Source organism: Nothoprocta perdicaria, unplaced genomic scaffold (genome assembly GCF_003342845.1).
Source record: "Nothoprocta perdicaria isolate Ctin4 unplaced genomic scaffold, notPer1 scaffold_200, whole genome shotgun sequence".
In the NCBI taxonomy this organism is placed as follows: Eukaryota; Metazoa; Chordata; class Aves; order Tinamiformes; family Tinamidae; genus Nothoprocta; species Nothoprocta perdicaria.
The window spans coordinates 1225962-1248970 of record NW_020455206.1 but is presented as its reverse complement, the minus strand read 5'-3'; the positions used below and the strand labels follow the sequence as shown (position 1 = coordinate 1248970).

The 23009-nt window shown below is 50.8% G+C and overlaps 2 protein-coding genes across 4 annotated transcripts; one reads left to right on the top strand and one right to left on the bottom strand.

Moving 5' to 3' along the window:
- The first annotated feature begins 1097 nt into the window (after window positions 1-1097).
- On the top strand, window positions 1098-4193 carry CLTA (clathrin light chain A). 3 transcript variants are annotated; one of them, XM_026038079.1, is made up of 4 exons: window positions 1098-1358; window positions 2481-2534; window positions 3487-3522; window positions 3727-4193. In XM_026038079.1, the coding sequence occupies exons 1-4, from the start codon at window positions 1216-1218 to the stop codon at window positions 3896-3898; spliced, it is 405 nt and encodes a 134-aa protein (XP_025893864.1). In that variant the 5' UTR covers window positions 1098-1215; the 3' UTR covers window positions 3899-4193. The 3 variants fall into 3 exon arrangements, with proteins under 3 accessions (XP_025893864.1, XP_025893865.1, XP_025893866.1); XM_026038081.1 differs by lacking the exons at window positions 1098-1358; window positions 2481-2534 and adding an exon at window positions 2547-2977; XM_026038080.1 differs by lacking the exons at window positions 2481-2534; window positions 3487-3522.
- A 3223-nt stretch (window positions 4194-7416) lies between these two features.
- On the bottom strand, window positions 7417-22832 carry GNE (glucosamine (UDP-N-acetyl)-2-epimerase/N-acetylmannosamine kinase). Its single transcript, XM_026038073.1, has 12 exons — window positions 22786-22832; window positions 21645-21853; window positions 19527-19978; window positions 18958-19110; window positions 18326-18538; window positions 17036-17123; window positions 16067-16277; window positions 13520-13649; window positions 10419-10640; window positions 9371-9553; window positions 8852-8968; window positions 7417-8283 (listed from the first exon to the last, which is right to left on the bottom strand). Exons 2-12 carry the CDS (start codon window positions 21806-21808, stop codon window positions 8048-8050), a joined length of 2169 nt encoding a protein of 722 aa, XP_025893858.1. The 5' UTR covers window positions 21809-21853; window positions 22786-22832; the 3' UTR covers window positions 7417-8047.
- Window positions 22833-23009: the final 177 nt, after the last annotated feature.

Sequence of the window (23009 nt, the reverse complement as noted above, 5' to 3'; positions counted from 1 at the left end):
GGAGTGTCTATGTGCTCAGTTCACTTACTGTCTAGTTCTATGCTGTGTGCAGGCTGGCAGCTGAGATGTGTGGTTTTAACGTGTGTGTAACACTCCCATGCCTTGTCTTAAAGGAGAGCAATGGTCCCACAGACTGCTATGCGGCCATATCTCATGTGGATCGTCTGCAGTCCGAACCGGAGAGCATCCGTAAGTGGAGGGAGGAGCAGAAGGAGCGCCTGGAGCAGCTCGGTAAGGAGGGCGCTTCCTTTGCGATAGCAGCTCTTGCTTCTGCGCGACAGCTTGTGGAGCGCCTGGGCTTCCCACGCTGCTGGAAACCCGGCAGGCCTCTGGGGCCGTGGGCTCCAGGGGGCTGAGCCCCCTCGTAAGGGGGCAGGTGCTGACAGCTGGACGAGCAGCAAGCAGCTCCCCCGGCGCTGAGGCAGGAGACTTGCTCTGTGCTTGCCGAGAAGCTGCTCAGCCCTAAACGGAACAGCTTTTACCAGCTCAAGCAGGAGTTTAAGCTCAGCAAACACCTCCTTTTGCTCCTGTTTATTTCTCCTCCCTCCCCCAAGGATAGTGTTTGCTCGTGATTGGTGAGGCCATTGAGGCCATCTGTTACTACAGGGATCTTAACCTACCAGCTAAAATACGCAACGGACTAGTAACTGAGGATGGCTGTTGTCAGTGCGGTGGTAACTAGCCCTGCACTGCACAGGACAGCAGCAAACGGTCCTGTTTCCCATTGAAAGGAGGGAGGTAGTTGAAGTAGACACTACGATGATGTGGCTTCCAGCATTCCGGTTGTGGTTGGAGCTGGGTGAGAGGCCCTCTTCCTGTGCTAGGTGTCTGCAGGCTGATATATATGGGGAGTTCCCACTGTAGGACCTGAAAGCAAGCTGGGCTCCCGGCCCTGCCTTGTCCTCTCTGAGCACAGACACTGCCTCCAACTCTGCTCTGGTGCCAGCAGCTAAATCCGCTTTCTGTTCTGGAATATTTGCAGGCGAAGGGTTACCAACTGAGTAGGATGCAGCCACTTGGTGTGAACTCAAGTGAGCTGTCTCAGTCAGCAGCACAGGCATTTTGATTAGCTAATGCTCAGAGTGTTAAGATATTTAGAGTTTTAATGCTCTAAATCGATAACCCTCTTATCGCTGCGGATTAAACGACTGCACTGAACTCATTGGGACCCGGCGCCGTCTGCTGAAACGTCTGCTCCAGTTGGGTCTTGTTAACATGACTGACAAATCAGTTCTTGAATCTGCAGATGCTAACTCGCGAAAGCAGGAAGCGGAGTGGAAGGAGAAGGCAATACAGGAGTTGGAGGAGTGGTATGCAAGGCAAGACGAAAAGCTCCAGAAAACAAAAGCCAGCAACAGGTAAGGAGCCCCTAGCTGTCTGCAGAGCTGCAGTGCTGCCTGTGGCAGTGCTGGAGGAGAAGGGCTCGAGACTCCCATCGTTGCCCTGCTGCTGACAGGACCGGGCCCCACTGGAAGGACAGATCGTGATTTCCTTAGAAGCTAGCTGGAATGCCTAAGGATAGTTAGTGAAAACACCGTGATAAAGGAGGTACTGAAAGTTTTTTAAGGTGCGAGGCTTCAAATTGTCTGGTTAGGCTGCACAGTCTGCCCAGCTGCTTGCCTGTTTCTCGTGCCATAGCCCCTCAGTGGCCCCTGCCACCCTGCACTGTCCCATGCTGTGAGGGCCCTGGCACCTGCCCCTGGAAGTGCTGGAGGAATAACAGGCTCCATGCTGCCGGCACAAAAATAAAGGCTGGCTCTATCTAAACCATTAGATACAGGGTTTGAATTGGCTTGTTACGAATGATGGTGTTGGAAGTTGTAAGATCTGGCTGCAGGTCTAAAAAAGTTTTAGACTGTCTTAGAGGTGCCCTTGGGGGATTTTGAGTCAAAGTTAACATGATGATATCAATTTAAAATCACTTAGAACTGCACTTCCAATGTAAGAGTTTTCAGTGCCATTCTCTCCGGGTAATCATTTGGCTGGCCTTAAGCCTTGGGAACCCATGGAACTTGAGCTCCACTGGTTTCTCCCAAACGAGCAGAGTTACACCACAGCTTTGAGGAAAGAGAGGGCCAGTGGGGCCAAGGGTCATGTTTCTGAGGATGCTTTGCTGGCTGTGCAAGCTGAGGTCCAATAGAGAGTCACGGCCCCCTTCTCGGGAGTGATGACCCTTGGTGGTGGCCCCATGGCTTGGTGGGGCTGGGAGCAGGGCCTGTGCAGCAGGAGCCGTGCGTGTTGCTGCGGCTCCAGGCCACGGCCCCGGCCCCAGTTGGGGACGTAGCACATCTCCCGTCTCCGATGCAGCTGCTTGGCCGGAGCTGCCGCTGCTGCCTGCCAAGGGCAGGGGCTTTCACAGGGGCAGTGGGTGTGCCAGCCAATGTGCCTGTTAAAATTGCCTTCAGCTGTGTTCTGTACCTCTCATCCTTGTCTCTTTTTTCCTGCCTGCTTGCCTGCCTGTTGGACAACTTGCTACCTAGGGTGGCAGATGAAGCTTTCTACAAACAACCCTCCGCTGACCTCATTGGTTATGTGTATGTTGCTTAACTACTAATTCTGTCTGATCCTCCTCATTATCTAGCCGACTAGCAGAAATAGTGCTAAATACCTGAAGGTGACTCCTGCTGAGTGCTTGGTGCCAACAGTGACTACCGTAGGTAAAGAGCCATGACTTGCTGGAGTGACTCTGACCTGCAGCATTAAGTGCAGTTTTCCTGGAGGGGTCCCCTGCAGTGCATGTTGCCCACAGTCACTTTGGGGTGGAGTCATCAGGATTGCTGAGCGCTGCTCTCTGGGCCGTTGCTGCAGTGGTCTGTAGAAGATTGCAGCGGTTGCGGGTGTCTCTAGGACACTGATGGCCGCTCTGCAGGACGTTCTGCTGGCTCTGCAGGTTGATGTGTGGTAACCTGCCCTGGGTGCTGCATCCCGCCTCAGTCACCTCCATAGGCAACAGGAATGTCTACTCCGCATTCCCATGGTGGGTACGAAACTTCTGTCCGTGCTGCTCTGTCCATGTATTGCCCAAAATATTAGAGCAAGCCTTGCACATGGCTGCCAGCAAGCCAGGGGAGCTGGCAAGGAGCAACTTGTGACATGCTGAGCTCGTGTCGCAGGCCCAGGGCAGCTCTAGATGTGTGATGTGGCAGTGAGTTAGTGGCCTGAGTTAGAGTGGCCGGCCAAGTGTGTCACTGGTTGACTAACTGTAGGTGGATGTGAAGCAAGGCTTGTGAAATGCTGCATCTGCAGATCGTGTTTGACTTTGTTCCGAAGTCTCCTGGAGTTGCCTTGGAGAAGCTTTCTGTTAAGACTCCGTTTTCAGTGTGAATGTGCAGTCCAAGAGCTGCGCAATGTGAGCAGCAGCATTTCCTCCATGCAGGCCAAGCTACAAGTGCATGCTCAGCTAGCTCATCATCTGCACAAGCTCATTCTCATTTTCTATACCTGACTTAAACTTTCCTTGTTTCTTTTCTTCTCTTCACCTTTAAGCACAAACATAAACCATCCTTGCTACAGCCTAGAACAGTTAAGTACACTCTTCGCTGCCCCTTCAGTGTGGTGCGTAGCGGTGTTGTAGTGGCCGTGTCTGCGGTGGTGTCTGTGCGCGGCGGTGCCCGTGCGCGCTCTGCCGCTGCTGTCTGTGCTGCTTGTGGGCGCCGCGGGGGCCGCCGCCGTGGCGGGGCTGGCGCGGGACGGCCGCTAATGCGCCCTGCCTTGCCTTGCTTGCAGGGCAGCCGAGGAGGCCTTTGTGAGCGATGCGGAGGACGTGTTTCCCGGCACCGAGTGGGAGCGCGTGGCCCAGCTGTGTGACTTTAACCCCAAGGCTAGTAAGCAGGCCAAGGACGTGTCCCGCATGCGCTCGGTGCTCATCTCGCTCAAGCAGGCTCCCCTGGTCCGCTGAGAGAGCGCGGCGGGAACACCAATGCAATACCCTGACCTTACTCAGAGGAGCGTGCTTGCAGTAATTGCATTAATTGTTCCTGTGTAATGGGGGTTTTGTTTTTTTGTTTTGTTTTTTTGGACCAAACCTCACAATGTATCTAAAGCTGATCATTGTTTGATTGCATGTCTTTCCTCATGTTTCCTTCCTGTCTCTGGAATGGGGATACCCCAAATTTGTAGTCTCTCCGTGCTGTTGTGCACCAAGATGTCACTTCCAGCATTATTACTGATATTAAAGATCTGTTAAACAGCAACACGTGTTGACTGTGGGTGAACCAAGGGGGCCTCCTTGGGCTGCGTGTCGGGGACGGGCGAGCAGACCCTTCCCCTGGCAGCTGCTCGTGGCCCCGCTGCTCCGCCTGGCAGCGCTTCCCGCTCCCTGGTGCTCGAGCAGGACGCGCAGGGCAGCCGGGGCTGGGGGCGGCGCAGGGCCACCCCTGCTCCGCGTCCCGCGGGGCAGCCCCTGTCCTCACGGAGCTGCAGCTGCCACCTCCCACGAGGGCTGCAGGCTGTGTTTGGACGTGGCCCTGTGCCCTGCCTGAGCCGACAACACCCAGTGCTAACCCTGCCCAGCCGCCCTGCTGCCTTCAGCTCTCTGCAGACTACAAAGGCTCCAGCAAGAATAAGAAATAAAACTTCATTATGTCAAACACAGACAGGCGCTGTTTAAGGTGTGCTAATAAGTGTGTTAATAGGACCATTTGTATTTTGAGTAGTTTGAAAGGAGACGGCAGAGCGGCGCGGAAGGGCTCCTGTGGAGCCACGGAGCAGGGCAAGCGCTGCGCGGCTCCAGGGAGGGCTGCGCTGTGCCAGCAGCCGACAGGAGAGCTGCAAGAGCGCCAACCCCAAGGCCACGCAAGGCTGTAGACACTCGAGTGGCCTCATGTGCTCACAGCACTGTTGCTGCAGACCTCCGTGTGTCCTGGTGCCCACTTTTTTTCATTTCTTTTTTTTTTCTCCTCCCTCTTCTCCCCTTTGTTTTTCCTTTTTAGTTCTTACAGAGGGCTCTACAACACATCAGCCCATCTCTTTTGTTTACCCAGGTATGGTGGGTCACTGACTCCAAGCTGCTGCCTCAGATCCATGCTCTGCTCCTGCTTTTACCGAGTATTGCACAGGCTATGAAAATGCAACAGCAGCAGCTCTGTTGGGGTGTTGAGGCCCTGGCTGATGCGCTGCAGCTGCTGTGGAGCTGAGCGGAGCCGGCACATGCAGGGCCGCGGGCCGGTCCCGGCATTTGGGAGCACCGGCCTCTTCGGCTGCACGGCGGCTCTGTTTCCCACGGCCGGAGCGCAGCCTCGCGTAGCCCCCTGTACCGCTTCATCGTGTCTCCCCACAGATCTGAGCTGGCCTGGTTCTGCCAATGGGCAAACGCGCACGTGCCACAAGGATGTGTGCAGTGCAAACCAGGGAGTGCGCTGTCCTCCGTCATCTTCAGCATCTCTCAAACATTTTTAGTGCTAATTTAAAAAAAGAACAGTCCTCATCAACCAGAAATAGCCATGAAATGGGTGGTGCTTTCAGGTGGTGAGGCTGGCAGGCCGGGTTTGATGCCAGACAAGAACATAACTGCACCAAACACGGGGCATTAGCAGCTGCATTTCAACCCCGTGTTTCATCCCGTCTCAGTGGACGGCTGGGGAGCAGCCCCCGGGCTGGGAGGGCAGCGGGCTCTTCCCGTGCAGGGGGGCTCTGGGCCGGGCACCGGGCACGCGGGACTGGCCCTGCAGCTGCCGGCGGGCGTCCTGCAGTGCCCGCACGCTTGTGGACTCCACGTGCCCCTCGGCACCCTGCTCAGGCCTGCGCTGCCGGGCGCCCCAAGAGCTCCTGCCGTGAAACTGCAAGGAACCTGGGCACCACGTGTGTCTGGGCAGTTGCTTTTTATCACCCTGCTGCCAGGTAAGAAATTTTAACTGTGTTTTAAGGTCAGTTTTCTTTAGGGGATGGCTGCAAAGGTGTTTCGGGATAAAGTTTTCCAGACCACCTGCATTTTGCAAGGGATCTGCCTGCTGTCCGCTCCAGCAGAGCCGCACCTGGGGTCAGAGAACAGCGTGTTATTAGCAGGGCAAGGTGCAGAAGCGAAAGCTACATCCCTGTTGGCTCAGGAAAGGCTAGAACAAGGCAGGCTCTGTGTCCACCGTCCACCCAAGGCTGCTTCCGATGGAGCATGCAGCTCTGTCGTGGAGATACCCCGAGCTCTAACACAGGCACTGGGCACATCAGCAAGGGACACAGAGAGACCCCTGGCGCTACAGCGCCTGCAGGAACCATGCAAACTGTTAAGATACTGTTTTCCCATATCTCCTTATTTGCTGCTTTTAAGAGATGCACAGAATGGTGTGGTAGGTTTGAGCAAGCAGGCTGTGCAGGTTTCTTGGGGGCAGCAAGGAGGAGACCTGGTGTTGCTCATGGGCCTGCTAGGAACACGCAGCCTCCCATCTTCCCCTGCAGAGCAGAGGGTGCAGGCAGACCGCTCGTGTCTCCACTGACTGGAGCTGGGCAGCAGTCACTGCAGGGGTCTCTGCATCTGCTAACACAGCCCAAGGCTGCTGTGTGGCAGGGGCACCATCAAAACTGTGCTTCTTTTTGGCTGCAGGAAAACTGCCAACTCCAACTCCCCCCTCCTCATACTTTGCTGGGGAGAAATCAATACACTGCCCAAGACTTGCAGGCAGCGGTGTTTGAGTGGGGGTCCGTTCCCACACATCACTAAATGCAGAGCAGAAGACACTGCTGTCACTGTCCCTTGGGCAGGTGACCCGCTTTGGGGCCAGCTGATCACTTGGGCTGGTCTGCTTTTTTGTTTTTCCCTTGCGTCACCGGGTTCCTCTGCCAGTGCTGTGCCACTGTGTACAGAACAGCTGGGTACACACAGATTGGGATTTAAGTGGGGAAGGTTTGGTCAAAGAAAGCCCCCAGAGGTGATGGAGATGGCTCAGTGGCCTCCCGCGCTGCTGGGATGCCAGGACAGCCTGCCCTTGTAGGGCACTGCTCTGGCCAAAGGCAGCACTGTGTTCCAGCTCCATGTCCCAGCTCCGTGTCACAGCTCTGTGGCCGCTGTGGGTGCCGGCCGGGCACTGCTCTGCCGTGCTCAGCACAAAGCGGAGGCCCCAGGCTTGGCTGCAGCTCCAGCTGGTGGTGAGCGCAGCTCAAGGAGGCAGCTCCTGCAGCCCCTGCTCTGCTGGGCACCTGGGCTGCCCAAGGGCAACTTCTTCCTCAAGGGCAGAGGCTCCCCGCTCCTGCATCCCACTAATGCTGTGAGTTCATCCCAGGGGTAACACCCGGAGACAAAATGTAGCAGGCTGAGTCCCGTTAATGAGAAACCAAACCCTTCCCACACGGTTCACCACAACAAAGCAGACAAGAAGCCCACAGCAATAAAATTGAAATAATTTACTGCTGGCTGCTGACAGAGAAGATGCTCACTGCTACGCCCATGGCGTTCTGCAGACAGCACTGCCGCCTGCGCCCTCAGCAGGCGACAGGCTGCCTTTTCCTTCATGTACCAAGCTCCTGAAATGGGATTCAGCCCTATACAGGTGCTGTCACAAATAACTTGAGGTACTTCATGAACCGCAGCTTCTGGATGCAGCCCTTTTGTTTGCAGGGGCAACACCTCTTTCCACCCAATGAATCTAGCACTACTACTTGTGATTACACAGCTAATTGTGGGTGGCAGCTCAGAACGGGAAAAGTTACCCACATTTTAGATATTTCATTTCATATAGATGAGAAGTAGGATGCAAGACCTGAAGCATTAGCTATAATTTGACAGACCATCCCACATCTTGGGTGTACATTTGTACACCCAAAATACATCATAGTATGCTTATAAATAATTCAACTACACTTAACACAACACTGGGGCTTGCACGAAGAGCGGTGATTAAAAAAAACAGAATTGCACATTATTTCCTAAAAATATGGACAAAATTCAGGAATAAAATACAAAAAGGTATCGCCTCAATTAGGAATTGCTGAAGTTGTCTCTCACGACTTGGAACCCTACACTGATTCAGTAGCTGCTCTGGTCAAGTTAAAATGCCGGATTTGGTATCCCCTCCACCCACTGGAAATTGCAGAGTCCGTCTGCGTGTCTTGCTGGTACCTAGTAGGTTCTGCGTGTCGTGTAGTCCAGGACCAGGCTGGCAGCTCCAAGGAGAGCCGGGTCTGCGAGATTTGAGACCACGACATCCACAGCCTTGGCGGAGGACAGCGCCTGTCGATGGATCACGTCCCTGACAGCGCTCACGTAGTGGCTGGCCAGGACCCCCGACAGGATCACCAGGGACGGGTTCATGGTGTGCAGGATGTTCACGACACCAAGGCCCAGCGCTGTCCCTGCTGCAAACAACACAGAGGAGGGCAGTGAGCAACGGAGGATGGCCTGAGCACTGGCTGCCCAAAGGGGCTGTCAGCAGCAAGCAACGCTGCGAGCAGGAAGCTGGGTGCTTCATGACTCACAGTGAGAAGGTTACGGTAAAAGAGAGTATCAACTGCCATTTCTTTCTTGAGTGCCCTTATTTTTTCCAAATTAAAAAAAAAAAGGCAATTTTGTTGCAGGATAATGCGTTCTACAGGGACACATGTGGCAAAAATAACACATCGCATTAACAAACTTCCAGTCTAACAGAAAGAAGGGAAACATTATTCTACTATGTCTTTTTTCCTATCACTCAGCTATACGTGGGCAACAAAGAGGACGCTGTGTAACGCTTGTAAGCCCTCAAACATCCTGTGCAAGGTGGGTATTGCTCGTTGCCCTTGTTTAGCCTACCTATTCATTTGCCAATCAGAAAATGTCCCATAACTTTCCAAAACCTTATGGAAGTTTGGATAAAGTGCTTTCTGGAGGAGCTGTCCACTGTCTGGCTGCGCGGCGCAGGGCCTTGGCAGGCAGGAGACGTCTCACCTGTGCGGAGGATGCCGCCCGCTCTGGCGTTGCCCAGCCGCGCGGCTTGAATGAGGTGTGCGGCGCTCACGGGCTCCTCCTCCTTCATGGACATCCCCTCCACGAGCAGCAGATCCGCTGTGGTGCGGCGGGGGAGAAAGGCAAAAGGAAAATGCCGTAATGGCAGGTGAGGGGTGGGCAGCTAAGACCTTTACACTTCTGTTTCTTGCATTCTGAGGCCCAGTTGTTGAGACATCCACCAAGCCTTGGCCTTAGCCAAGAACACCCTATCTGTATTATTCCGGGATTTGTTCATGGAACAAACGTCTGAAATATAAACATTGCAATACAGAAATGTGCTAGTCTTGTCAGTCCCACAACTCAGTGAACTCAGTTTTTGTAAATGTTTTCATCCTTGCCCGAGCCTGGGAAGCTACTGCTGAATAACAGCCACTGTGAAACCAAACTTCCTGCCAAATGCCCATGACACCAGCTACCGTATGTCCTGATTATTTTTCTAAAGATAAAGCACATAGATACCATCATGAAGTTTCTTAGCTTCTCTCTGCAGGGCTATTCCAGAGGCGTAGGCTTCTATACACCCTTGGCTCCCGCAGAGACACTCCGGCCCATCCAAAGACACGACAATGTGCCCAAGTTCGGCAGCGCAGAACGAGCTACCATGGATCAGCTCGTGCTGATGAATGATTCCACCTCCAATTCCTGCAAGGAGAAACAGTTGGGATGCTTTCACATCTGCTTACCCTAACAGAGGTGAGGTGCACGCGCTGGCGCTCTGCTGCATTGGTGACCAAAGGAAGGACTGGCTGCCAAGGAACTCATCTCTGTGCAACACAGCCCTGGGGGCGACCTGAGAACTTCCCCCTCTCCATGTGTTATAGCCTGATACACAACGTTCAGACAGGCCCGCAGGGGCAGCCCCAGCAGGTGCCTCAGAACTACTGTGACAAATCTTTCTTCATGCACAAAGCTAACATTAAAAACTTTGCACTGCAGAGAAGATGCATTAAAATCAAATCTAGACAGTTATACAACTGTAACCTCTGTGCCAGCGGGCCAAGACACTCACACATGCAATTTTCCACCCATTCACCAATCCAAAGTGGGGATTCTACACATAGCTATCATTCCCGCCCTCTGAAGGGACTATATACTTCGCAAAGGATAGCTTTGCTGCTATTTGGGATATAATAAACACAATTTGTGATGCTACGTTCTCATGCAGCTACTTCAGACAAGTATCTTGAGGTGGCTTGTGTTTTCTGTAGCTGAAAGAAAATTACATAAGCTGGAAAATGAAACCACAGGATCATTCTAGCCAAGGCTGCTCTGGTCCATACTTAAAATGTTTTGTCTGCACAGCCGTAGCAGCAGAACTTCTTTTTATCACTGTAGCTTATGCAATGCCACAAGTTCCCTTTGCACTGAAGTGCCATGGGTGGCACAAATGGACACAGCAGCCAAAGGTTCCGCTTGGAGCAGCTCCCAGCCTGGTCGGCAGCAGCGGGTTGTGCCCCAGGGCAGTGGGGCTGTGAGCGGCGGCGTGCGGCCGCGGCGGCGCTCCCACCTGTGCCCGTGATGAGCGTTACGAAGTTCTCCACGCCCTTGCCGTGACCAAACTTCCTCTCGGCCAGCGCGGCGCAGTTTCCGTCGTTGTCCACCCACACGGGCAGGTGCAGAGCATCGGATATCGGTGTCCTCAGGTCCACGCAGCTCCACTCCTGGATGAGCTTGGTGGAGTGAAGCACAATTCCCTCTCGGGGATTGACACGTCCCCCTGTGGAGATACCTATGGATGCCAGAGAGAGGGAAGGCAACACTAAGCGTGAGCAGTCCTGCAGGTCAACATCCATTTTCCCCTTTGCAATACGAACTACTTTTATTTTCATTTTGATTTCAAATCAACTGAAGCAAAAATCTCTAGGCATGACTGGACGTGCTTGGAGGACGATGCACCCAACATCTTTAATGGGAAAGAGCACCGATCAATTGCGGGTTCATGTTCTTACTTCAGAAAACTTTGCAGGAAATCGTGCAATCTTTATGTGTCTTCTGTTAAAGACCATGTATAATAGCAAACTGTCTTGAATAAACTGCTTTAACAATGCAATAGTAAAAAAGTCTTGAAATTTCCAGATTTGGAATGACTAAAAATAATCACAGCACTTTCAGTGCTAAGTCCTCCTCAGAAACACAGTGTTTTCCCTACAAAAGCACCAATCCAGGTGCAGAGTGCTGTCTATTGCATGGGAACACAGTAAATAGTATTTTATTCACTAGAAGGGAATCCAAGGTTGACAACCTCTGAGAGCACCTCAGAAAAACAAGCTGCCCTACAACGCAAGTATTTAGCTCCAGTAAACAGCATTTGAACATTGTAACCACCTGTCTTAGACAGGGGTTAAATAACTGTGAAACTTGCCTAAAGGTGTCACACCTTATGAAAGCAAGTCCAATTCCTTAGTTAAAATCACAATAGGTTCATAAAGTGACCTGCTGCTAAATGGAGCACTGAATACAGCTGTGACAGCCAAGTCTCACTTGGTGAAAAATGATGAAGTTTTAGGTCTGTTATGAAGTACTTACTAGCAGTGTTACTCCCAGAAACACTCTAAAGCTCTGTGAGGGTCTCCCTAGGATTTTAAAAAGATTAAAGCATTTTACTGCAGTAGAAAGGAGTACGAGGAGGTGGTGGAGCAGCACGGGATCTCCTGTGGCGGCCTGTGCTGCCGCTCTGTGGGCCACATCCCAAGAGTGCCACACATGGCACCATGAGCAGGAAACACGTTGTCTGTGCCCTGCCTCCTTCTCTGTAAACCTTCCATGTTCTTCTATATTTACTACAGAAAATATGTCAAATTAGTAAGTTATGTCTCCTATTACAGCTGTATCTGGACAGCATGACATTGCTGAAATTACTAGAGGACTGTAGCAGAGCTGATCTTCTCCCCCAGTGCAAGCCCATTAACTGATGCAGGTGAAACTGTTTGCATAGAGGTCTCTTGCAGTTAATCTTTTTGTTGTTGTTGTTGTTGTTGTTGTTGTTGTTGTTTTATTATTTCTATCTCACAGAATCACACAATGTTCAAGGTTGGAAGGGACCTCTAGAGATCATCCAGTCAAATACTCAGAGCACGGGGCACCCGGTCGCGTCCAGGTGGGTTTGGAAGATCTCCAAAAAAAGAGACTCCACAGCCTCCTTGGGCAGCCTGTGCCAGGGTTCTGTCACCCACACAGGAAAGAAATTCTTCCTCATATGGAAATGGAGCTGTGTTGCAGCTTACATGCATTACTCCTTGTCTTGTCACTGGCCACCACTGAGAAGAGCTTGACCCCTTCCTCCCTACATTCCCCCTTCATGAACTTATACATATCAATCAGATCCCCTCTCGGCCTTCTCTTCTCGAGACAAAACAGACCCAGCTCACTCAATCTATCCTTGTAGGATAGATGCTCTTGTCCCTTCCTCATCTTTATTGCTTTACATTGGACCCTCTCTAGAAGCTCAATGTCCCTGTTGTCCTTGGGGAGCCCAGAACTGCACCCAATACTCCAGGTTTGGCCTCACCAGAGCTGAGCAGAGGGGCAGAATCCCCTCCCTTGACCTGCTGGCAACATCCTCCTGATGCAGCCAGGAGCCTATTGGTCTCCTTGGCCACGAGGGCACACTGCTGACTCCTAGTTAACTTGGTGTTCACCAGGACTCCCAGGTCCCTCTCCGTGGAGTTGCTCTCTAGCAGGTCAACCCCTAATCTGTTCTGGTGCCTGGGGGTATTCCTCCCCAGGTGCAGGACCGTGCACTTGTCCTTGTTGAACCTCATGAGGTTCCTCTCCGCCCAAGTCTCCAGTTCCCTCCGAATGGCAGCTAAGCTTTCTGGAGCTTTGGCTGCTCCGTGCAGCTTGAGCTCAGGGTGCCCTCTGTGGCCTCATCCAAGTTATTCCTGGACAACCTGAACGGCACTGGGCCCAGTACTGACCCCTGGGGGACAACACTGACTACAGGCCCCATTTATCACCGCCCTCTGAGCTCGGCCATCCAGCCAGTTCTCAATCCATCGCACTGTCCACCTGTCCAGTCCACACTTCCTGAGTTCTCTACGTCTAGGGTCTCTAATACTCTGTAGGTACCATGAAAAAAAAGCATTGGTGTCACTTCTCTTAGCATCAAACCTGATGGACAATGTGGTCATCTCAGCTACAGGCCCCTCTAGAGCAGTCCCGGTGTGCCCCAAGCACCTGGCCACACATTTCTGACACGGCAGTAGCTTGAAAGCCCACTCTGCTATCTGCTGAACTGCTGTACTTTAGCAGAACTATCTACATGGCATTTGGAATCACAACCTTGTGGTTAGAGAGTGTGTAATTCAGCACAAATAGCTTTTCTCTGGGTAGCATGGTACTCAAGTGCACTGGCGGCACCGCTGAGGCCTTGGGCACTGTTACGAGATCAGCAGATTGCCTTATAGGCTGTACAGAATAGGGCAAGCTCGGTTATTATCATCAGCTTGTCATCTTCACAACTATTTAAAAAAGGTACTGTGCTAGAAGTATAATTTAAAAGCATCAAAATATACATGGTCTGTTGTTTGGCGGAAAAAAAAAGTGTTTTAAATGAAGGTATAGCAATTTCACTTGGTGAGATGCTCAAAAGAATAGATGTCAACTCACCCACTCCCAAAATCCGGCAGTTCACATTGACAGCCTCCGAGGCAGCCTCCACACACATCTTCAGGATTAATTCCAGCCTGTCTTCATAGGTCTTGGGGTTGAGCTGCGTGTACTTCTTCACTATTTCACCCTAGAAAGCAAGAACAACAGAACTGCCACTAAGGGAAAGAACTTCATAAGCAAAGTTCCTTCCATTTTCAGCTACTGGTCCACTTAAAACAGACAGAGACACCACTTTGCTGACTGAAAACAGAACAGGAAAGAACACTGCCCTGTTTGTGTACAAAGAAGGGAGCATCGGCAGTGCCACAGATGGGATGGGATAGGATGGGACCGGGGATTAACCACGCATGTCTATACATGACATGGCCAACGCTGGCAGAAACGCCAACACCCTGAAGGCCTTTGAGCACCGGGTCTCACCATTTTGGCAGCTGGGTTAACTGCTCCTTCTACCTTGGGCTCCTCTTTACCTCTGGGTTTGAGTCTGGAGGGGAAATCTGAGGAATTTATATTGGAGGACAAGGCTGCAGCAACCAGTTCATCTGAAGGCACAACTTTTACAAGGGCCTTTTCCAGAGTTCCAGTCATTTTATTTCGGAAAACACTACCTCCAACTCTGCCACATGCTGTCACACTCTTAACGCTGTTGTGTAGACTCATTATGGTGTTGCCATCCTTCCTTTTTTACCCTGACCACTAACATTTTAACTGCCAAAATGCAAGGTCATGCTATACCCTCCAAAAGAGGCAAGATTTCTTTTTTTTCAGTACAGTTTATTTTCTATCGGTGACACAGTCTTTAGTTTCAAATACGTCATACGTAGAAAACTTTATCTGCCTGGAATCTCCTCTTAAGGGAATGAAAGACATGTGGACCAAAGCAGGTCGACCTGCGCAGCCCTTCCACTGTGTGAGGCGGCAGCTGTGTCTGGCTGCTTTAGGTATTTTGGGGCCCACAGCATGACATCAGGGGTAAATATCCAAGACTGTTGAGAATAAAACCCAAAAAGCTCTGGACACCAGTTTCAATCAAATCATTATTATAGGATTAGTTTTTATGTATTTCCCAAAACAGGAGGACCAGTGTCTTCAGTGAGTTAAAATTCTTCAGTCCTAAGTGTCCTTTTATTAAACAAAATAGATTTAGAAAATTACTTAAAAAACATTTGTACCATCACAAAGCAATTTTCATCCCATCTTGGCTAAGAGCTTGAGGCTTCCGAGTTCAAGCAGAAATTCATCTTTAGTGGTCTAGATCATCCAATGATTGCACGGGTCTATACACTTATTTCATTACTGGATGCCTTTACAGGTGTTTTAGCACCAGGCAGCCCCACTTGCTGACTCTTTGAGGACACCAGTATTTTCTGCCATGCACAACTTTCCAACAGAAGCTTCCTGGCAGCTGCTGAAGACACTCGCCTGGTTGTCTGCAAACAGCAGAGCTACACAAGCCATGCAGCGCTCAGGAGCGCCTGGGAATGGAGTCCATTCAGCCACAAAAGGCTCCTAGACTTAAGCATCAAGCCATGCAGCTTCTTAAGCACTTCAAGCTTATTTCAGAGGCCTTAAAGTCTTTCTATTTGTTTTTTTTTTCCCCACAGGAAAAGAAGCACTTTGGACTCAAAATTTAAACAGTCCTTAAAGTACCTAGGCATTTGTTCATACGCACCAAGCGTAGCTTATACTGAAGACAGCATTAAGCCATTGTCTCTTTTCAGACATCAAAGGGAAAACAGCCCCAGCCAACACAATCACTCAAAGCCCTACAAGGATTTCAGAAGATCATCATGTTGTTTTCATCATTCAGCATCAACAAACTGTAACTGCAGGGTTTCAGAGACTTTTTTGACAGAAACCTGTTCACAGCTGTTTAGTGGTGAAGTGGTTTAGTGGTGGTTTAGTGGTGAAGACACCACCCACCACCCTCTTCATGTGCTACAGCTCTCCTCTACACTGAAGTGCAACCAGGCACCAAGAAGGGCTTTGGAAGTTTCCCTTCCAGATATTTTAATACGCTACAGCTTGGTCATGCATAAGCAAACACACTTTTTCCTCCTCCTCTTGGAAAAAGGCTCTGTGCACTTGGAGACTTTTTGCACTCAGTTCCCCCTTCCTTCAGTATTTTCCTGTTTTCCAGGTCTGCAGGAATGGTTGTGCCTCTTCTCCAAGCCGTCTCCGCATGGTCCACATCTCCACACAGTGATGATGCCTTTCACTGAGCACTAAGGCCTGCCAAGACCTGGTGTGGTCTCATAACGCTTCTGTGCAGAGACATCTTAGAAGATCAGAAGCGTTTTTCTTCTGCTGGTGAAAGGAGAAGCAAGGATTCTGCACCCTGAATCCACACACCCTGAACCCACTTCCCTTCCTCTGTAAACTGCTTTTCTAGCTCTCAGCTGTTATCCAGCAGCATCCTGTGTGTCCAGGATGTGGCTCCTTTTTGGATGTCTTGTTTGTCATGAAGCCATTGCCAGTGTAGGAAGAAAACCACAAACCCCCATAAATGCTGCAGAACCCATAAAAGCACAGCAGGGTATTTACCTTCATGCTGACAATTGCTACACGGAGGTTTGTTCCACCTAGATCCACTGCCAAGGCACTCTGTGTCTCCAGAATATGGTCAATGTCTTGAGAGATGTTATCTTTGACAGGAGGAAAACAGAATTTCTTTTGCAGTGGCTCTTTGAGGTTAATAGATTTGAGGAACTTCAGAATCCTGGGTACAGCATTACCATCCCCATATATTTTTGAGCTATAATACAAAAAAAAATTAAGAGTATGACACTGTGCCACTCATTTTTTTTCTGTGACAGAAGGCTGTGACATGTTTTATTAGAAAATTACGGCACGCCTCCCATGGCACTACTCCACTTCAGACTACCTGTAGAGCCAGACATATGATACAGAAGGTGTGTCATTAATATGCAGGAGTTTGAAGATTAGACCTAACAGAGGGACAAAGTCCGTCATCTACTCCATTTTGGAGTATGAAACATGGAATATGAAAAGCTGGAGTATTGAAGACACCAGCAAATTAAATGAAAAAAATAAAGATAAAATGCATGATCTCACATAATAAAGCTCTAAGAACTAGAGCTTCTGGTGCCAACTGTCCATAAAAAAGCGTACTTTTCACACAGCCAATTTTAAAGGGTACAACTGACATTACTCTGCCAGGGACAGGGAAGTCTGGTCTTGGAGTATCACCAAACATGGCACCAGACACTCAGTACAAAGACAGCAGCTAAATTCTGACCGTGTGACTTTCTGTGGGGGCTTAAAGCATCACTCACATCACTAACAGTACTGGCACCGTCCTGCTCTCTAGGTATTGATCTATACACACTCTCACTGCACCGTGATTCCGAATGGGCCACAACATAGAATGAAGAACAGTTTATCGGCCCAGAACAGCGCAAGGAAAATATCCCTGTAATCATGATGGACCACCTCAAGTACCTTTGTCTCCACTGCTTTCTCCAATGCCCAAAGCAAAGCAAACACACTTACCAGGGATACTGTTTACCAAACTGAAGCTGCAAAGCGTGCAGAATCTTATCCTGGGTGTCAGCATCACGGACATGAAGAACATTTTCACCTAGATTAAAAAAATGAGCGTAAGACAGCAGGTCAGCCACTTGAAGGACATTAAAGGATAAGAATGGCTGCAAAAATGCATAAATAGAGATGCTTTCTGAAGTGCTTGACCATGCATTTTCAAGGTGAGAGATGTTTACATGTCAAACATCAGACTAACTATACAGGAAAAACATCAGTTGTCTATTTTGTCAAATGGAAATACCTTTTACTTGAACTGATAAACCAAAAGAAAGTATAAGGCACAGTAACATCACTGACAGTTCAGAGGGACCTGGACAGACTGGAGAGTTGGGCAGAGAGGAACCTCATGAGGTTCAACAAGGACAAGTGCAGGGTCCTGCACCTGGGCAGGAATAACCCCAGGCACCAGGACAGATTAGGGGTCGACCTGCTGGAAAACACCTCCACGGAGAGGGACCTGGGAGTCCTGGTGGACACTAAGTTAACCATGAGTGAGCAGTGTGCCCTCGTGGCCAAGAAGGCCAATGGGATCCTGGCCTGCATCAGGAGGATGCAGCTTTGGTGAGGCCGCACGTGGAGCACTGTGTACAGTTCTGGGCACCCCGGTATGAGAGGAACGTGGAGCTTCTAGAGAGGGTCCAGCGGAGGGTAACAAAGATGATTAAGGGACTGGAACATCTCTCGTATGAGGAGAGACTGAGTGAGTTGGGCCTGTTTAGCTTGGAGAAGAGATGGCTGAGAGGGGATCTGATTAACATGTGTAAGTGCATGAATGTAGGGAGGGAACGTAGGGAGGAAGGGGCCAAGCTGTTCTCAGTAGTGGCCAGTGACAGGACAAGGGGTAATGGGTGTAAGCTAAAACACAGGCAGCTCCATCTCCATGCGAGGAAGACCTTCTTTCCTGTGAGGGTGATAGCCCTGGAATAGAGAGGTTGTGGAATATCCTCCTCTGGAGGTGTTCCAAACCTGCCTGGACGTGGCCCTGTGCCACATGCTCTGGGTGTCCCTGCTTGAGCAAGGGAGTGGGACTAGATGATCTCTAGAGGTCACTTCCAACCTCCACCATTCTGTCATTCTGTGACATGGTGAAAATAACAGCCAGTGAAGCTTTAAAACAGGTCAAAACCGGAATGGTGCTGAGACTGCCAAATTATGCTTGTCAAGCCTCTCTCTGACTTTATTCTCTGGAGCAAAAGGCACCCTGAACTTGGGAACGATCTGGGGAGCTGTTAAACAAACCTGTTTCTCTTCCGGTCTGGCGGGTGCCCAGGTTGATGACAGGGGTACCAAACGCTCCCACCTCCCTGACTCCACAGCTGCTGTTACCGATCATGCACCCAGCGTGGGCCACCAGCTGAATGAACTGCTCAAACGGGACGTGCTTGACGGCGCGGAAGTTGGGATGGTGCTCAATGCCCTTCTTCCTCATCACACGCACCATCTCTTTGCTTCCTGCAGGAAAACACTGCCATGAACAGATGGCTCAAGGACACTTTCCTGTTATGGCCTCAGCATGCAAAGCAGTTGTTAGCAGTTCACTGAACTGTCAGCCCAAGGCTCTTTGTTTACTTCTTTATCCACATCACATAGGTTTTGGACCTGAGCCTAAGTTTGCTCCCCAAACACCCTGGAGAAGTCATGGTGTAAGTGTCATGTAGCAGCATAAATGTCAGCAGCATAAATGTCACTAGTGGGCATCACACCTCCCTCTTCCTCCTCACAATGAGCAGATGAGATGTTCTGCAATGGAGCTGCAGCGGGTGATCACCAGATGCTGAGACCACCCAGCTGTTTCCAGCTGGGGAGGCATTCTGGCTTGAAAGTACTCCCTAAATAAACTTGTATTCTTTAAGACCAGCTGCTTTACTCACCAGCATCCACATTAGGGAATAGAACAAGAGTTCTCTTGTTGAAGGAGATGAGTGCGTCCAGCGTCAGCTCGAACATCTTTATGGAATGTTTGATATCTGTGGTTACTGGATGCTGCAGAGCTACGATGTAGTCCCGGGGCTTGACATCTTCACCTGCTCAAATGGAGCCCAGGAAGAGAGAGGAAGGAAAGATGGACTATGAAGCAATGCAAACTGTCTAAGCACTGAATGGGGAGGGTCTCGGCACATGAGCTGCAATGCTATGGCCAAACTCAGGACTGCAACAGGAGGACCTAGCTATGTGAACCAGAACAGAAGCTGAACTGTTTTGAAGGAGCTTTATAAATAAAACAATAAAACAACAAAGAAACGAGGTTTGGGGCAAGAAGTGAGTCCCTGATCATCTCCAATTCAGCCTGCAGAAAAGCAGCTTGTTTCTCTTACTTATCCTCTGGTTTCCTCAGAGACAATGGTCAACAGATCCTCATGGAAAACACAGTAATAACTTAGTTACTTAGTTGGTCTAATTTGACACAATTATGGAGCACATGATGAAAAGGACTACTCACCCAGCCACATGCGTATGATACTCATGTAATCCTTATTTTTGGCAGAGAGAAGCTTGTCATAGGAAGGGCACCCTGCTAGCAGGATGCGGTCGTGATCTTCGCACATGGCGATCAAGTGCTGCTCTGCACTCCGCGTGCAGCACACGTGGTAATGGGCCAGCTTGGTGATCGCGTGTCTGATGGAGTCGTCTATGGTCCCGCTGACCTCGCCACCCTCGATGTGCAGGATCCGGATATTCATGAGTGCTGCAGACGTGGCCAGGGCCAGCGCGTCGAACCTGTCGCCGTGCACTATCATGATGTCGGGCCGGAGGCGGTTGAGGACGTCGGGCAGCTTCACCAAGGCGAGGCCCACGGACTCCACCATGGCCGCCTCGTCCTCGCCCCTCACAATGGTGTGCAGACGCGTGTGGATGTCGAAGTCGTCTTGCTCAATCATGCGGTAGGTGTTGCTGGAAAGGAAGGGTGCTCGAGTTAGGTACAACCCCCTTACACAGCGACGCAGCCCGGTGAGCTCCCTGCAGGCAGCAACATGCAAACAGCTCTCCTGGGTCTGAGCACGAGCCATGGGTGAGTGCCCAGCGCAGAATGGCATGAGAAGCATGTGCAGATCTCCTCCCACTGCAACTGGGGCGTGCAGAGCTTCCTCGCAGATAACAAGCACTCCTGAAGCGATTTTGTCTGGACACTTTTTCAGCTTAAACCACAGGTGTCTACAATGACCTGTGGCAAAGAATCTGACAGCTCAATCACACATTGTGTAAAGAACCGTTTTCTCTTTCCCTGATTCTGTGATGCTCCCAGGTCACCAGCTGTCTCCAGCTCACGACCGGGGACAGACAGCCACCTATCACTTCCCATTCATTTTCTACAAGCCTGTGAATCTGCAGACCTTTTCCTATCCTTAGGTTCAAGGCTGCAGTGCACAGAGGTACTCAGCAGCATTAGCTCAACTCCTGCTCCACAGCTCCGGCCATCGCTGCTGCTGCCTCCTCCTGCACCTCTCCCACTCCAGTATCCTTCCGGAGAGAGGCAGAGAACGGCAGGCACTCCAGCACGATGCCCAAGAGTGTGGGCACCCCCTGGAGTCCCACAGTGACCTAACCACGTTTCCCATTGGCTCTTCCTTCCTTGGTCACTCTGGGTCTTCCACCTCACTTTGGGTAGCTGCTTATCACTGCTGTGAGGTCTCCCAGGCCCTCTCCGTGCAATGTCCCTGGCATCACTCTGGGGCACTGACAGTCCATCAGCTCTCTGCACTGCATGAGCAAAACGTCTGGCTGCTTCTTCACCTCATTTCCTTGCACCAAACTCCACCTGCTCCTCAAGACTGAATACTTCTGTGAGGGCCTTCTGCATCACCAGCCTTCCTCTCCACAACCTTCACTTAACAGAAAGAAACAACATAACTTTTGAAGTAATGGTTTTATCATCTTTGAGTGTTAATCATACACTAACTCTGCCATCTGGTACATTCCTCTACCAGCTCTAGTGCTGTTTCCTGATATGTTTGAATAGCAATGTACTGTGGGTGGAGGTGCCTTTGCCCAGGAGCTCCTTGGCTTGCATTACTGAGGTTGGCCAGTTTCCACCACCATGTCAGACACAACTTTGAAGGTGTACTTTCACACCTAACAATCTCCCTTACCCTGCTGTTAAGCCATGTCAGCCTTTGTCTTCCCCTTTTCCTGTCAGGTCATATATGTATTCACTCCTATTCAATCCCCCTGCCTGGTCAGGTTCCTGAATAGTTGCCAAACTGTCACAAACTCCTCTGCAAAGCAGCAGGGCTTCACCTGAGAACGGCTGTGGGTTCGGTTCCCTGGGAAGGTTCAGAAGGGCCGCCTGCCTTCGCTGGAACGGCCTGAGGAAGCCTGCCTCAACAGGGCCTCTCCCTCGGGGCGGCTGGGCTCGCGCGGGGCACCCCACAGCGCGCGACCAAACCGCATCCTGGGCCAGGGCTGCCTTGAAGGATCACACAAAATCCCAGGAGGAGCTCGTGGAAAAAGTGATGTCAAATGTGGTTAGGTACACTCATGAAACAACATTTTTTGCTGTCAAGTTCACGCTAAGAGGCCAGAAACAGAATGGTGGAGACACGAAAACCGTCCGTCTTACCCATAATCATCAATGAGATGTGACCCGAGCACCACAACATCAAGCTCGAAGAACTGCGGTTCCGCCTTAATCCCAAACATAATGGGAGCCAGTTTGGAGTAATCAGCCCGATTGCATGTGGCCACACAAACACGGAGTTTGTGGTGGCTCCCATTCTTCTCCATGACTTCCTTTTGCTTCTGTTTTGAGAGATTCTTGAAATACAGTTCCTGAAAAGCAGAGGGGAGGCATTACCATACCCTGACCCCACTGAGTAGCACGTTGCACACACAAACGGGCGTACGAAGCCGCTCGCAGGCACCTGCAGCGCGACGGCTACAGCCTCACGCGCTGCCAACAAGCAACTGGCACCCTATTATCACAAGAGTTCTTTAACTATTAAGTGATTAAAAAAAAAAAAAAAAGCTGCTTTTTAAGCTAAGCTAATCCCTTTCTATAAACAATATTTACATGTTCCATACAAAGGAAAGGAAAAAGAGTTCCCTTCCCCTCAGCATAAAGCCATGCAGCTCCCTCAGTTTGCTAGTGCCACAATTTTTATCATATATGTTTGCCATGTGCAAAAGCAAGTCGCTTCTGTTGCCACCTGCAAAAGCTGAAAATCCTACCCTTTCCCTTTGTGCAGCAAAGGGTATGTGAGATGAGCTGTAATAAAAGTCCTGGGATCTATGCTATATACACTTCTTCACTTAAATAAATGAGCTGTGAATCACATTCAACCACTGAATCGCCAAACGCATTCCTATTGCTCACACGGAAAGGGAGGTTATGTTGCCACATGACTTTATTTACACTATTCTTTATTATGCACATGCACGTGTATGTGTGCATATACACACAGGCATACAAATACATATGCATGTAAATGCTGGCGTGCACCGATATGCATGTGTATTTCTGTACGGACATGTCAGCGCACCCTGCAAGGCCCTGCACAGATAACGCCACACAGATAACGCCCAGCCCTGGCTGCACACGCGGGGCAGTCACCGCTCCGCGGCCGCGGCCCCGCGCCGCGAGACCCCGCCGGGCCGCGCACGTGGTGCTGCACGGACGGCTACGCACTGACAGGCAGGCAGGCAGGCAGGCATATACATACACATACATATATATATATATATATACACACATAGACACACACACAGACAGACACTGGCCCATGCACGCGGCAGAGCGCAACGCGGGCCCGGCGCGCGCAGCCCCCATCCGCCGCCCCGCATCGCGCGGACAGCCCCACGCGCGCTTTAACGAAAACCCCCCATTTGCCCCAAAGCGAACGGCTGATGACGTCACCCGCGCGCTGCCCCGCGCGCAGGCGCCGCGCCCGCACTCTCGCGGCGCATGCGCAGAACTGCGCCCTCCCCC

Bases quoted from the DNA above. Each gene is read 5' to 3' on its own strand.
- CLTA (XM_026038079.1), top strand. From the start codon at position 1,216: ATGACTGACAAATCAGTTCTTGAATCTGCAGATGCTAACTCGCGAAAG. The intron at 1,359-2,480 runs GTAAGGAGCCCC...CTTGCTACCTAG, and splicing joins AAAACAAAAGCCAGCAACAG to GGTGGCAGATGAAGCTTTCT. The intron at 2,535-3,486 runs GTATGTTGCTTA...TTCACCTTTAAG, and splicing joins GCTGACCTCATTGGTTATGT to CACAAACATAAACCATCCTT.
- GNE (XM_026038073.1), bottom strand. From the start codon at position 21,808: ATGGAGAAGAATGGGAGCCACCACAAACTCCGTGTTTGTGTGGCCACA. The intron at 18,539-18,957 runs GTGAGTAAAGCA...GTTTTCCTGCAG, and splicing joins ATTCCCTAATGTGGATGCTG to GAAGCAAAGAGATGGTGCGT. The intron at 8,969-9,370 runs GTATCTATGTGC...GCCGCACCACAG, and splicing joins AGCTAAGAAACTTCATGATG to CGGATCTGCTGCTCGTGGAG.